Consider the following 15045-nt stretch of genomic DNA (forward strand, 5'->3'; position numbering starts at 1 on the left):
TTTTATTTATAAATTTGCGGTATTCTATTTTTTGTCTGAAGTATTTTTTTGTTTATGATACAATTAGCAGTTGTTGTTGTTGTTGTTATTGTTGTGGATATATAATTATTGGTGGGTCAGACTAATTGATGGTTTCACAAATTGAGGTTTGTGGAGCAAAGCATAAAGTGTATATAAATTTTATAGAGTATTTATGTATATTAAAATATAAATAAAATACTTATATAATACTTATAAGCTTTATTCAAAAATATTTGTGGGATTTTTCCATTATTTAAGACGAATCTGGCAAATATGTGTAACTAATATGCATAAAAAATGTGTCCCATTATATGACCAAAGTAATTTAATTTAATTTTCAGTCAACTTATTCTCTGTTACCATGAGAGGAAAGCTTGTATTAGGTAAAAATAATTTTCTGAAATTATTTTCAAAATTGTAATTTGTTTAAATTTTATATTTCATTGCAGTTCTTTTCACGTTAATACTTGTTCAGGCAATTGCAGCAGTTAAATGGTATGATTTTTACAAGAATATAAACTTGCCCATCATCGGAACGTCTGTGAAGAAATAACAAATAAAATCGCAAAGTTATATGAAGACCTCTGTGAATTTTTAATGAAATAGGATGCTTTACCATTATTTATATTCACTTACTTCTTTGTCCTGCTATGACTAAGTGATTGAGTGAATATAAATTTTATTTGAAGTCTTCTGTTATAGACAATGACAACAATAAACTTTTATTTGAACACATTTTCAAATTAACAAATAACATTTGCACTGAAATTTCTTTAATAACTGATAGATAAGTTTTGGTATTATCTATTTCCTTTAAATTTGGTGGTAAAATTGAGTTTGAAAATCAAAAGCAAAAGTAACACATGCCGACATTTTTGAGTTCATGAAGAAGTGTTCTAAGTTCTATACGCGGCCTATAGTAATTGAGGGGTGCTGATCACGGCCCTGTACTTAGTTTTTGTCCGTCACGTCAGGTGTGTTGAAACTATTCAAATTGACCGCATTTGCCGTATTTTATTGTATAGTATAAACATAATATTATGCTAAAAACAGTTTTATTTTAACCTATTTGATGGACAAAAACAGAGTATGCAGTCACAATCAGCGTACCCGAATGGGTTAAGAACACCTCTCTAGTTAACGTCACCAAAAATCATGTCGGCCTGTGTAATTAACCTCTTACTATAAACATTTTAAAACGTTTCGTCTTCTGTGAAATACTTTTACTATCTAGCATACCTAACTGTAACTTTTATTTAACACTCAGCATTTAGTTCTATATACTAATAGTTGCCATCTAAATGCAAATATTTTAACAAAGAAAGTCTTTTGTATAAAAGCTGATATTATTTCTATATAAGTGGTAGAATAATCTTATTAATATCAGCTTTTATATAAGTTTCACATTCATTAAAGAATAGAAATAGAATAGAATATACTTTCTCAAGAACCCAACCCAATTTAGTAATATCTTTTGATTTGCTTGAGCAAAAAAACCTATTGACTTGCTACCGTTTTGCCATTTTATTATCAAGTTTTCTTTGTTTATTTAGTTTTTTTTTTGCAAATCGTTGGAAATTCTTTGCTTGTCTCCTTCCCAGGCGGCTTAAATCTAACCCGGCTTCTTTTTATATCAATGACTTTTGATATTAAAATTCCATCATTATCGCTGTGCCTTTTGCCAATTTGTCAGTCATTCAGACACTCACGATGTGTTAACATGTAAATTGATATCTCAACATTGAGAATAAACGATAAGTTTTACGATCCGACATCCAGCGGAAAGACAAAAAAAAAAAGTGTGTGTATATGTATATGTAAATAAACCGATTCACAATGAACGTGGTTAAATCAAGTCTGTAATGATGCCCGGCGAACGGATGAGCTCAAAACTCAGACTAGAGTATTGATCAATGAAATTTTTTTTGTGTGGTTTTATGTTGGTTGGTTAGGTCGGCATCGGTAGCTCGGTGGCTGGAGCCGGGCTGAGGGGCTGAGGATGGGGGCATTGTCTTTGTGGTGGTTGTCGTCAACCTTACAAAACTAACTTCATTGATAAAACTTGTTGTTTGGTTTTGTTGTTGGTGACGGTCGCTTCCTCTTTGTAAGCGATTTTTTATACAAAATCCGGTCTACTGGGACATCGATTGTTTGGCATATTAATATCATGAGACTGGCATGCCCCAGAAGGTGGATTTCGCTTTAAATAGATACGTGTATTGGATTTACCATCTTTTGTTATGGCAATTGTGTGTGTTGATTGCTTTTAAGTAGTTCCAATGATGATCAAATTCACACGGAAACTTGAGTTTGAGTCCAAGTTATTGTTTCATTTACTCACTATGTCAGCTAAGTATGTTGATTCCAAGAAGGGATTTCAATTCTTACCCTTAAAGTTTGTTCTAAAATTTAAAAATTCAACACAATGCTTATGCTGGCAACCTTTTTAATTGCTTGTGCTGTAATTATAATTGCAATATACAAATATATCAAGGATAGATGTATCTATTCACGTGTGTGTGCGTGTGCGTGTATGTAGGTGTGTGCGATCTTCCTTTAAAAGTAACCGATCCTTTGAACTAGTTCATTTTTAAACCAGCACATTGTCAACTGACCCGAATGGCACGATGCCTGGAGCTACATTCTGCTTGTCCTGCATGAGTCCATAAGAAGCATAGTCTGGCTCTGGGACTGGTTTGGGTTCGGCTACTGGCTTGGGATTAGCTTCAGCCAGCGGATCGGGAACTGGCGCTGCTGCTGGTGCTGGTGCTGGTGCTGGCACTGGATTGCCATTGACAACGCTGTGCAGCAACGCAAATGTGCCCACTAAAAGGATCACCAATGCTATAGTTAGTATTTGTTTTGTTCCATTTTGAATGTTAAATTAAAAACAATTTGCTACTTTACCACATGCCACAGTGAATGCAGTAAGAAATTTCATGTTCTTTCACAAAATAGACTCTGATGCTGCCCTAGAAATGGGAGGCCACTTTTATAGGGCGCCCCCACACAGCGAGGACGCCTCACATTGTGTGTTAAAAATCAATTTGTTTTTATGACCAGAGGCAAGTTTTATGTTTTACGGTGGTTTTTATCAAGAAAATATTTTTATATTGCAGTGATGCGTAGAAAAATATGAATAATTACAAAGACTAACAACAATTGGTATACTATGTATACATAAAATATAACTTCTGCCTAAAATTTAATAGATACCAATGTTCTTCACTAGCTTAAGCAATAACTGAGAGTAATTCAAGTGAAAGTATACAACTAAACATATTGAGTAATGGTGTATAGAGTATATACACTTTCGACATATGTAGGCCTTTACTAAAATTATTGGCTTAGATTAGCTAAATCTATGCTTGTTTGTAAGGATTTTCTATATTCAGTTGTGTCTAGTTTCATTAATAGGTAATCTTTATTAAAATTCAACAAAATGGTTTTTTGTTTTTGTTAAAACTCTGTTTTATATTTAGACAGAATCATTACGTTAATAAAACTTGTTACTTATTTCAATCATCATAAATCCTTAAACAAAGCTTCTTTCTTAATTAAACCGTTCCAAAGAAGTTTGAAATTTTAATCAGAGGTTTGCTAAAAATCGTTATAGTTCAAACTACTCGGATTGAGTGTTCAATATATTATATTAACAAAAAAAAGAGCTTTAAATTACTTGGTTGTTCCGTAAACGATTAGCATTTTGTATATATTCAAAATACTTGACATGATTTGATCCATATCCAATAAATATTTACTTACATCTAGGAAATCCCTAATGGACACCAAAAACAAAGAGAAAGGTGCACCGCAGTTCATATACCCTTCTAGTATTGGTCTCCTTGAAAATCGTTAATTTTTATATGCATTTTGAGAAATTTCTAGCTAAACGTACTTCCCAAAGATTGTTCTTTATTTTTACTGAGTTATTTCTCAATAAAGTACACTTTTTGAACGGTGAATCATATGGTGGATGTATGTATATTATAAACTTCATTTCAATTAGGCAATTTTTTTTTAGATACCAACTCTCATTCTTGTCGGTCAACAAAAGGAAGTTAATAAACACAGAAGGACAGGCGGACATAGCCATATCGACTTTGCTTTATAGTCTGTTGATAATCTATAATATCCTCTATGAAAATTAAAATAAATAGAGACAAAATTAACCTTAAAATTAATTGCATAAAAAGATTATTGCAATTTTCAATTACTTGATGGCATTAGAAACTTTTTAAAACTATGAAAAGTTTGTGCAACGGTTTTGAGTAGAAGTGTATTAACTTGTTTAAATTTTTGACCTAAAGCATATTGAGTTAATGAAAAATTTGCAACAACATGAACGAATTTGTCTCATGTCAGTAATAATATTTCTTTTTAATTTAGTAATATATTTTTAATGCAATAATTTTAAATATCTCCAGATATTTTATATGGTTTTTGATGAGTTTCAGATTCTGACAACCAATTCTTAAGCTTGGCTTGCTTTGTTGGCAAGACCATGGCGAGAGACGAGAAAAATATACTTAAGAAAACAACTGAAAAACAAAAATAATTCCTTCAATGTCATAATTAAATATATCAAATAATTGGACTTACATAAAGTAATTAAGTACTGCAACCAGAACATGATGACCGCTGTGAAGAAAGAGAGCTTGCCAATTGTTCTATTAAAGGTGTTTGAGTGCTCCATTTTGTTGATAGATGCTTTGAAATCAATTTACAACACAGTCAACACTTTGAAAGTCATAAAACTTCATTGATTGAAAATTAGTTACGAGAGGTTGAAAGATACAATTGTTTAACTACTTTACAGAGGGTAAGGGCTGAAATTACTTTTGCCGCCAAAAAATTGTATAGGCATATAACTGAGAGATCTGTAGAACAAAAATTTAGTTCAATGTTTCCAATACTTACTAAGTTATTAAAAAAAGATCTCACATTGATATCTGATTAGATACTAATAATCCTTTGACAAGTGAAGAGAACTAACTAACTTAAGTAAAGTTCAGACACAAAAAAGTTAATATGAAGAAATCCAATTACAATTGTTTATTTTTACAAAGTTTTGGAACATAACCAATCCAAAGGCACATTTAGATAAATTTAATTTTAGATGGGATATATTTTAATTGCACTTTGTTAGATGATTAACTTTGGCTGATGACTCAATGGGGACTCGAATGTATTGCTCCATGAATTGACTTTGCTAATTGTTGAGACTCTCTATTTGAGTCCTTTTCCAATGTCTTGAACACATGATGACCTAGCTGGGTGATTTTATCTAATAAGTGTTGACCATCATGTGCCGATAGTTTTATTGGCTTATCTTCAATGCTTCTCTGGTTAAGTCCCGCTGGTAAAAGACTCAATAGATCGTTGGGATTAGATATACCCGTATGGTTAACCTGAACATGCAATCTAACGCCTCGTGTGGGTCGACTTGATACTATCACACCGAATAAATTTGATCCAGGTTTGCTAGCAACGTTCGTTATACTTATTCCTTGACGTAATAGAGCGGAAACTAGGTCTCCAGGTGTGAATAGTTTTTGAACATCCACGTTTACATTCACCTTTATTCTTCCTGTTATGTCCATTTTCAATTTTGAAGTTAGTTCTCGGAATAACTTATTGGACAAATCGAAACCACCGCCATATAAGTTTTTAATTTCGGCTGGAAGATGGGTATAAACTTGTTTTGAACCAGACATTACATAGAGATATGGTAGTACCAGCGATGTGCCTTTGGGCAAAAATACTATCTTTTTTCCATTCTGGACATAAGTCTGCGACTGAGCCCTATTAATTGATGTCAAATAATTATTGATCCAAAGAAGAATATTGAATTGGTTAAGAGAGGTTTGTTGTGATGTTTCGGGCTCTCGATTAATAATAATTATTTTTGTGTAGTCATTTTGATTAGATTTTTGAGGAAATTGGAATTTTAAATCAAGTTTCAATAGATTGTCGACTGATTTGTTGATTTCTACCACTCTCAATAAAACATTTTGAATAAGCTTAATAATTACTTCAATTGAATTAATGTTTGGACTCTGTGTAATTAGATATTTGAGCAGCAATGAACTGATAATGGGATGTATTTGTGGCAAATCACCACTTATAGGGGGTGGTTCAGAGGATACGATCTCGTTAGGCAACACTATAAAGTTTTTGTATATATATGATGACCCACCGTGTCCAGGGAAGATAATTTGTAAATCAATTTTCAACCAACTCTTAAGTAATTGATTCAATCGTGAAATAATTGAAATTACATATTTTATGATTAAAACTGGATCTTGTCTTTGTTTTAAGCTTCCAGAAATTTGTAAATAATGTCTTATAACTCTAAAAATTATTATAGACAAATGTTGTGGTGGTCTTGGAGGAACCTGGATTTGAGTACCTCCATTTGGTGATTTTTCAGATTCAAAAATAATAATTTGTGTCACCTTGGGCTGTTTGAATTCAATAGATTTAAAATTGACATTAATTGTGAAGACACCTTTGAGGATTTCGTTTAACTTTGTCACTTTGGTAATTATATCTTGAATATTTGCAAAGAGTAATGGAAATTTATCTTTGCCTGCAATGTTAGGTTTGGCGCCAATGGGGATAACAACGTACTCTGTTGTGGTATTGTAATTCCGTTCACCAATTCTATTCATTTTGATGCTTATATTAATTTTTATCCAATCCTCAATGAGTAGGTTCAAATATGTGACCTTTGATATGATACTTTGAACTCCTGCAATAAATTTGTTTGTTATATCAACATTTCCAATCTGAGATAAAATAAACTCTTGAATGGAAACTATAAGCAATGGCGAAATTTGTACCAAAGGATCATAGTCTTCAGGTTTCGATGGCAATCCTATGACCTCCAAATTATTAAATTTTGGAAGATCTGGCTGATTTATAACGAGAACTACTGTCGATTCACTGGGTGGTGTCTTTTTGGCATTATCTCCAAATACAAAATTGATTTCCAATTTAAGTAGATGCCTTAAACTGCGATTGAATCGCTCCAAAATCGAAACTACTTGTTTTAATGCCAGAATTATTCGCTCAATTGAAGCATTACCCGCCGCCTGGGTACTTAAATAGTTTTGGATCAAAGTAGTAATAATGACATAAGATTCCGGCGGTCGAGGTATTGGACTTAAATCAGGCAGATCGATTACTCCATTGTTTGGATATTTTTGAATGTCTTCAATACTGATTGTTATGTTTGACTTAACATGATCGTAATTCAAAGTAAGATTTTTGTTAAGTATAACCCGCATTTCAATTTTGAATAAACCATTAAGGAAGTTATTTAGCTCGACAATTTTTGCAATCAGATATTTTACGATATCGCTTGTAATATTTCCAGGCTGTTCCGAAAAATATTTGTCCATTATAATAATAAAAATGTCATAGGGTTTGTTTTCTGGTAATGGTATGGGTGCTACCGTTTCGGTCGTTGTTTCTATGGTTGGTATTGTTTCAAAGGTTACCGTTTGTGGGGGTATCTCATATGAAGGCAAATGTTGCTCTTCTTTGTTTTTCGGATTAAGAATTCTAAAAATTAATTCGTAGCCATACCTAGGGGCGTTTCCTTCAATCTGCTCGGATCCTATTTGTGGCCGAATACCATGAACTAATTGATTATACGTTTGCGCAAGCTTGACAAGGAATCCTTGTAGAAATTGGTTCAACTGAAGGCTTCCATCAATTTTAATACGAGAGCAATTGCATGAAGGATCTATAACATCGTTTTTGCCAAATAAACCAAAAATTGATCCGTTGGCCAGATTGGCGTGCATAAAAATGCCCAAGCCTGTTTGAAAATTCATTTTTAATGTAAGGATATAGTATAAATTTGATAATTTTGTGGTTTTTTTTTTTGTACTTACAGAGGCCCAGGAGTAAATGATGTCTCATCTCTGTGATTTTTGAAATCAGAGTCAGCTTGTTGTGAATATATGATTCGATTTATATTGCAAAGAGCCATGAATAATTTATTAGTTGAAACAAATGCTTCTTATCCGCATGTTATACCTGTGAAAATTATCTAGAAAAATTTACATTAAGTGTATCAAATTTACTGATAGCCTGCAATACTTGCTTATTCCTTCCTGCCCTTCTTTTCCCCTCTTGTGAAAATAATACCCTGAAATTATATAATACTGTATTTAAATTAACATTATCCATTGCCAATTTGCAGATATCATAAGGAATTACAAATCGGCACACCTTTTATCCCAGATATGAAACCGATTCAAAATACAGTTCAGGTTTATCGAATCGGTTTTAATTTCTTCGGAATGTGTCAAAACTTAACGCCTCAGTTTGGGTTTCTTGAGTTTTGAATGATAATACTTACTACAATCCTGTTTGTTTTAATGAACGGAATTGCATATCTTAAACCCAAATCTTAGAAGTTTTTGTAAATTATAAAAAAGATAACCAAGTACGGGATGGTGCTTAAATTATTTAAAAAACAATTTGCCACATATGAAAATACTGATTTTTTTAGTGCATAATTAAATAATCATCCTTAGAAGTATACACAAAAACGTATTCATTATCTATTAATGCCTATCTTAAACTATATTCCCTTAAGTCAGTTGGTCATGCAAATTATATATGCCTATATTCATTCACATATATAGTAATGTTTAATATAAAGTAGTAAGACAAATGTCTTTAAAAATGTTTCTTGAAACAAAGAAGAAATTTAAATACAGTCTTTTTGATTTTAATTTAGAAATTTCATATAATTATGTTTTTGATTTCATCATTTATTAATTTAAGGCTTCATTTTTGTTATAGAAAGTTGCAATTATTTTGGTTTCCCTTGGGTTTCAGTTAGAATATATATTTTTAGATCAACAAAATTCTATGAGGCGCCCATATAATCAAAATGAATAACTATTTAGATATATGAAAACTTTCCACACAGCTTCATATAATGGTATTAAGTTTCCTTTGTCATAATGCTTCCGCAGCGGGTTATTTATTCCCCCTGAATTCTAATCGGTTGAGCATTCTTTATATCTTTCGAAATGTAATTTAGACATTTCGATGACATTAATAACCGAATTTGATTTGTGTACGTTTGAATGCATTTGGAATAAGAATTTGGTTGTTGGCTAGTTAACGTGAAAGTGAATGTGAGTAATATTTATTCTAGACAGCGGGAGTCATGTGGATTTTAGTGGCTAACAGTTATTTGGGTGACATATATTTACATATACATATCTATATCAAGTAAATGATTCTCTCATTTATGGTGTAATCAAATTACAAGTATAATTTCACAATTTAAAGGCAAAGCAGATAAATTGCATTTTAATTTCATCTTATTTGCCACTTAAAATGAAATCAAATGAAAAGTGAGCACAATGTTTAGTGTTTTGCAATCTCGTTTAATCACTGTGAGAGCAAGAAAAGAAAACCCCAAATGATCAGCAAGTATATGTCTTTCAATTTTGTTTGATGTTTGAAACCAAATAAATGAGCAACTTCATAGACACATGACCAAATTTCTACTTTTCAAAGAAATTATTTTTGTAATGCTTTCAGAATGCATGATTACTTAATACAAGAGTAGTCAATTCCAATCCATAAACTGATGTGCATCTCGATTGAATATGTAGCCTCTAACTTATTAGTCATCCACCGATTATTAAAGTTTAATACATATGTATATTTGTCGCCCACATGTTAACAGAACATTTAACGGAACATTCTAGCTAAAGAAATGCAAATTATATAAATGGATTTCATACTATTTCTAATTTTTCTTTAATTTGTTATGGTTTGCCTTTTAAAGGTTTTTAAAATTCCCTTCCAATAGGTTTGTTACATGACATTCCAAAGCAAACACTTATATGTGGCATGTCTTCTAAACATAATTGAAAACATAAAGTTAATGTAAACAACATTTGTTGAAAGTGAAAATATATATAATATATTTTCGCCAGATTTGAGGTCATAACTTTTAAAGAGCTGATTAAATACGTTCTTGGCCCAAAGTCCCCACTGAAAGCCGCCAAAACGAGGCAGACACATTATAATTAACTGGCGAAAACGAAAACGTTTTGCATAATAAATCATTGGGTTTTCATATATCATTTTAATTATCACAAAAAGAAAAAAATATATATGTTCACAAATAAAAGAACCGCAGACACAGACACAGCAAACAAACGAATAGAAAAAGGTTTAAATTCAAGACAAAGAGAGACGCATTTAAAGTCAAGGAGGCGGATTAATTTGAACTCTACCGAACTTTGTATACACTTGCGAATTGGCACACTGAAAGATCACTTCTATGGCAACAAATTAGGGTCTATATCTTTTTAAAACGGCTTAAAAGCTATTTTGATGATCACAGTCAGGGTTGAACTTTGAAAAATTGTTTTATGAGGGCACAACATGGGAATATTTTAAGGCTCTTTGCCTGTTGTTAAGCTCTAAGGGAAACCAACAATATGGAAGACAGTTTCCTTATTCTCGAACTAAATCTGCTGCGCGTTATATGCAAGTTGAGTATCCTTTAAAATTACTTAATTACTCTATTAAGAATCAACATTTACGACAAACATTTAAAAGATTGTTTATTTAAGCAAAAGACTCAGTTTTCTTTGGGTTTCCTGTCGTTGGGAAACTAATTTCAGATACTTTCTCGAAGTTTTACGATGAATTCCCAAGGAAATACAAACTTCACAAATCAAATAAAGCTCCAAATCTCTAATATGTTATAAGCATTAACGCTTTTTTGCCTTATATGGACAACTACGATATTGATTAAGAAATGACAATAGAAAATCTTTTATTTATATAAAAGTTTATATATATATTCTTATATCGCTAGTTGTTTTTATAAAAATCATTGTGCAAATATATTTGAACATAATATATTTTCTTTTTCTGTAAATAAAAAAATGTATTTGATTTAAAGGATTATATGTATGCTGAATACAAAAATGTATTGGTCGACAATAAGACGAAAAAATCAAGCTGAAACAAAGTAATTTGTGTGTTGTGGGTGTTTTTTTTTAATGTTACATAGTAAATTTTGAACAAATCAACAAAAAAAAACTATAAAACTGAACAATTTGTTCAAAAATATGTAACAAAAAACAGAAAGTTCGATGAACAGGAACATATGTATCTGGGTGTAGATGTACATCAGGATGTTGTATGTGCCCTCGGAGTTTTTCATTGTGGTGGATTGTGTTATCTTCTTGAACCCTACATAGATTGGCCTGGAAATTCTTCATTGTGGTGGATTGTGGAATCTTCTTGAACCCTACATAGATTTGCCTGGAAATTCTTCATTGTGGTGGATTGTGTTATCTTCTTGAACCCTACATAGATTTGCCTGGAAATTCTTCATTGTGGTGGATTGTGGAATCTTCTTGAACCCTACATAGATTTGCCTGGAAATTCTTCATTGTGGTGGATTGTGTTATCTTCTTGAACCCTACATAGATTTGCCTGGAAATTCTTCATTGTGGTGGATTGTGGAATCTTCTTGAACCCTACATAGATTTGCCTGGAAATTCTTCATTGTGGTGGATTGTGTTATCTTCTTGAACCCTACATAGATTTGCCTGGAAATTCTTCATTGTGGTGGATTGTGTTATCTTCTTGAACCCTACATAGATTTGCCTGGAAATTCTTCATTGTGATGGATTGTGGAATCTTCTTGAACCCTACATAGATTTGCCTGGAAATTCTTCATTGTGGTGGATTGTGTTATCTTCTTGAACCCTACATAGATTTGCCTGGAAATTCTTCATTGTGGTGGATTGTGTTATCTTCTTGAACCCTACATAGATTTGCCTGGAAATTTTTAAGGGGGTTCAATTGTTGGGATCTCAGAGGATTTGGATTAAGGTTTATACCTTTAATGAGTGATCCTGTTTCCTAAATGATTGCCCTTTCAGTTGTTATTATTATGTCCTCCTCGTTATAAACACACATAGTCATAACATGGCCATTTGTGGATAACACGGTTTGTGTTGAGATAGTGCGCTTGTTGCACATTAAAATCATATCTTCGAACTTGCTAAAGTGTTTAACTGATACTTTTCCTGTTCTATTGTAGTTGGCGTGTCCTGTATCTGTAGTATTTTGCAAATCGTCTACAATCCTTTCTTCCTGGCAAATAGGATCAATACAGTATATTTTCTTTATTTCATTAGTTTTGTCTTACCCAATTCGGGATCGGAGAACGCAAAAATTTATATAGCACATATAGAAAAAGTAATACAACTGCAGCAATACTAATCACTCGCAACTTGAGCTCATGTTCACAACGTGGCAACGAACATACGGCCGAATCCTCCTTAAGAGGCTCAGAGAGTTCTGCTACCGGTTTGTCCGAAAAAATTGATAAAAAATTATTCATTTTTGTTTTTTTTTTTATTTTCACTAAATTATTTTCTTTTTTTTTAGCTCTCACACAGACGTTGTTTCTCAGTTGAGATACAGAATATTATGATTTCGTTTCTAGGCATTCGCCTGACTATGGCAAGACCCGCCAACTTGGATTGCTCTAAATACTGAAAATTTCTATTTGTCAGAGCCTACTCGAATCTTTTTTATCCAAATACAAAATCGATTGACTTAAAAAGCAATCCTTCATCATTTTTAACGATTAGAAATTAAATTAAAATTTTTTCTTCGAAATTGTATCCAATTCCTAATGCAAATTTCAAGCAAATTCGCTTTAAAGGCATTGTGTCTGAACATAAAGAAATTCGCCATGCTCAGAGTCAGACAAATCGGCTACAAAAGGGAACAAAGAAAGAACACAAATGTTGAAGGCCATCAGCGATGATGATGATGAAGATGAAGATGATGATGCAGTTGTGCTTTAAGCCACATTGACGCCTTTCCGCTTGGCCAGCCTAACGGGCTCCACCTGACGACAGCGGATATGGCCAAGACGTCGTCAGTCCCAGTTGTCGCTATCCCTACCCTTACCCTAAGCGTTCTGGTCTGGTCTAAACTTAGGCCACCTGTTAAAGGGACTTCAAGCTGTTGCAGCTCAGCTGCTTCAAGTTTTTTTCTTGTTTTTTGTTTTTTTTTTTTGGCTTAATAAGGTTTGTGTTTACTTTTTTGAGGACCCGCTCGTGCCGCAATCGGAAGTTCATGTTTATGATATGGGATACTTTTGGCCAAAAGCAGAATATGGTTATCAGCTGCCACTTGCAAGTTGGTTCATTTGTGTTTGGGATGTTATTTATTGTGGCCAAGATAAGAGTTTAACTAGTGTATAAGTCATTGAAGATTTTCCACCAGAGATATCCTGAAACCATTTAGTACAATCAGATAACCATTTAACACTAAAGAATACTTATGGTAAGAAGAAAAATTCATATATTTAGCATTCAGTTTTTCCCATTTCGTTGGGCACTTAAGAACTTGCTTCTATTTGGATGAGTTTCATTTGGATTTCCATCCATGCAATCGCTTTACGCATTACAAAAGAGAATTCGGATGATCAATTTAATCTAAATCACTCCCCAATTTATTTAAGACTATTCATTCTTGTAGATAGATCTTAAGTGCCTCTAACAAGCTACCACTTAAGTCTATTTGAACACATGGCTAGGCTCCACCTTTTTTTGTTTGCAAGAGAACAAAACAGAGCCGCTCTAATGTAGATACAATTGTATCTTATAGAACTTTGATTGATGGCTAGGCAATAATATTGCAAGTTTTTAATGATTTACAGCTACCTACTATATTTATAGGTACTACAGACAGAGACTGCAAAAAGAAAAAACAAAAAGCAACAGAAGAGAAAAATAAAGAAACAGATGAAAATATATCGCAAAAGGGGAAGTTCACTTCCCTCCTCTGTGCACGCCATCCGCTTGACGAACAGATGCAACAAGTGCAACCACATTTTGTTTACAATTGGAGCACGTCTGTTTCGGCTGCTGCAAGTTTCAGCTCCATCTTCAGCTTCAGCTTCAGCTGCTGACCGTTGGCCATTAACTTTGCAGCCGTCTGCAATTACACCTCTTATATACGAAGATGAAGTTCTGGTAACTGGAGCATGATTTCGAGTTCTCCGTCTCTCTTCCCACAAAACCAAAATACAATAACAAAAATTCGAGGGGGTGGGGAACCACTTCATTCCTCGCATAGCTTTACGCCCGCTTTTTTATTTTGTTCTTCTCCTACCTGGCAAGAGCATTGAACGCTCTTGGCCTCTGCCCCTTCCTCACCCCAGAACTATTCCATTCGATGGGTCTATGTGTGCCTTTCACACGCTCATGTGAAAAGCGTGCTATGATACAATTTTCATTTCCATTTCTCATTCTTAACAAATATTTAACCGTTTGTTTGAGGAATGTCATGCAAATAACTACCAACTACAAGTTGTAATTCTGTTAACGCTACAATTAAATGTCAGGGATAAGGGAAATGGGTGCGAGGGTGGCGATGGAAATGGCTTAGAAAATAGCTTTGGTACGGAAAAAAAAGCCAAATGAGAATTGCTCTACAAATTGAACTTTGGTATTTAAATTTAATATGGTTCAATCGATGCCACGTTAGAAACTATTTGTTATTTGTTAAGTGGCAAATAGTAGGTAAAGAATGTTTTTGTTGAAATGAAAATTATTAAGGGTTCCTCACAAAGAGAACTCTGATTTATTTTGTTAATAACTATATGACTTTATACATTAAACATTACAGCTTAGCATGAGCTATAATAATGTGTTGAAATATATAATGTTTAGTATATAAACCCATGATCCGATTTCAATATGGAATACTCTTTAAAAAATCAGAAAAGTATTAAAACAAATGATGCATATTTAATGTAATCTTAGATCGGATATTTCTATACTAAATAAAATACATAACATAAAATTTCTTACAAAAATACTATATTTCCAAAATATATATAACCCAAAACCATAAAACCATTTTCAATGTGAAGCTTTTCAAAAGAAAGAACTTAATTTAAGTTAATTGCTTCAAATTATTGTAAAAGAAAACACT

The 15045-nt window shown here is 32.8% G+C and overlaps 2 protein-coding genes and 2 long non-coding RNA genes across 5 annotated transcripts; 1 reads left to right on the top strand and 3 right to left on the bottom strand.

Annotated features, from left to right (window-relative positions):
• Window positions 1-262: 262 nt before the first annotated feature.
• LOC124460297 lies at window positions 263-775 on the top strand. Its single transcript, XR_006954227.1, has 2 exons — window positions 263-404; window positions 471-775. It is a non-coding gene; the product is annotated as an uncharacterized LOC124460297 (long non-coding RNA).
• A 1675-nt stretch (window positions 776-2450) lies between these two features.
• On the bottom strand, window positions 2451-3006 carry LOC6642229 (nucleolar protein 3). The gene is made up of 2 exons (XM_002065335.4): window positions 2929-3006; window positions 2451-2847 (listed from the first exon to the last, which is right to left on the bottom strand). Exons 1-2 carry the CDS (start codon window positions 2960-2962, stop codon window positions 2612-2614), a joined length of 270 nt encoding a protein of 89 aa, XP_002065371.1. The 5' UTR covers window positions 2963-3006; the 3' UTR covers window positions 2451-2611.
• A 2041-nt stretch (window positions 3007-5047) lies between these two features.
• On the bottom strand, window positions 5048-7980 carry LOC26529337. The gene is made up of 2 exons (XM_023175829.2): window positions 7926-7980; window positions 5048-7849 (listed from the first exon to the last, which is right to left on the bottom strand). Exons 1-2 carry the CDS (start codon window positions 7951-7953, stop codon window positions 5193-5195), a joined length of 2685 nt encoding a protein of 894 aa, XP_023031597.1. The 5' UTR covers window positions 7954-7980; the 3' UTR covers window positions 5048-5192.
• A 3245-nt stretch (window positions 7981-11225) lies between these two features.
• On the bottom strand, window positions 11226-12534 carry LOC111518599. Of its 2 annotated transcripts, none has more exons than XR_002724012.2 (3): window positions 12239-12534; window positions 11928-12183; window positions 11226-11865 (listed from the first exon to the last, which is right to left on the bottom strand). It is a non-coding gene; the product is annotated as an uncharacterized LOC111518599 (long non-coding RNA). The 2 variants fall into 2 exon arrangements; XR_002724011.2 differs by having other exon boundaries at window positions 11928-12179; window positions 12239-12533.
• Between the last annotated feature and the right edge of the window lie 2511 nt (window positions 12535-15045).

This window comes from Drosophila willistoni (genome assembly GCF_018902025.1).
Source record: "Drosophila willistoni isolate 14030-0811.24 chromosome 2R unlocalized genomic scaffold, UCI_dwil_1.1 Seg167, whole genome shotgun sequence".
NCBI lineage: Eukaryota > Metazoa > Arthropoda > Insecta > Diptera > Drosophilidae > Drosophila > Drosophila willistoni.

What these genes read in the sequence shown, in the direction of transcription:
- LOC6642229 (XM_002065335.4), bottom strand. Translation starts at nt 2,962, where the DNA reads ATGAAATTTCTTACTGCATTCACTGTGGCATGTG. An exon ending in TGCATTCACTGTGGCATGTG is followed by an intron (nt 2,848 to 2,928) that starts GTAAAGTAGCAA and finishes TGATCCTTTTAG; the next exon opens with TGGGCACATTTGCGTTGCTG.
- LOC26529337 (XM_023175829.2), bottom strand. Translation starts at nt 7,953, where the DNA reads ATGAGACATCATTTACTCCTGGGCCTCT. An exon ending in TCATTTACTCCTGGGCCTCT is followed by an intron (nt 7,850 to 7,925) that starts GTAAGTACAAAA and finishes ATTTTCAAACAG; the next exon opens with GCTTGGGCATTTTTATGCAC.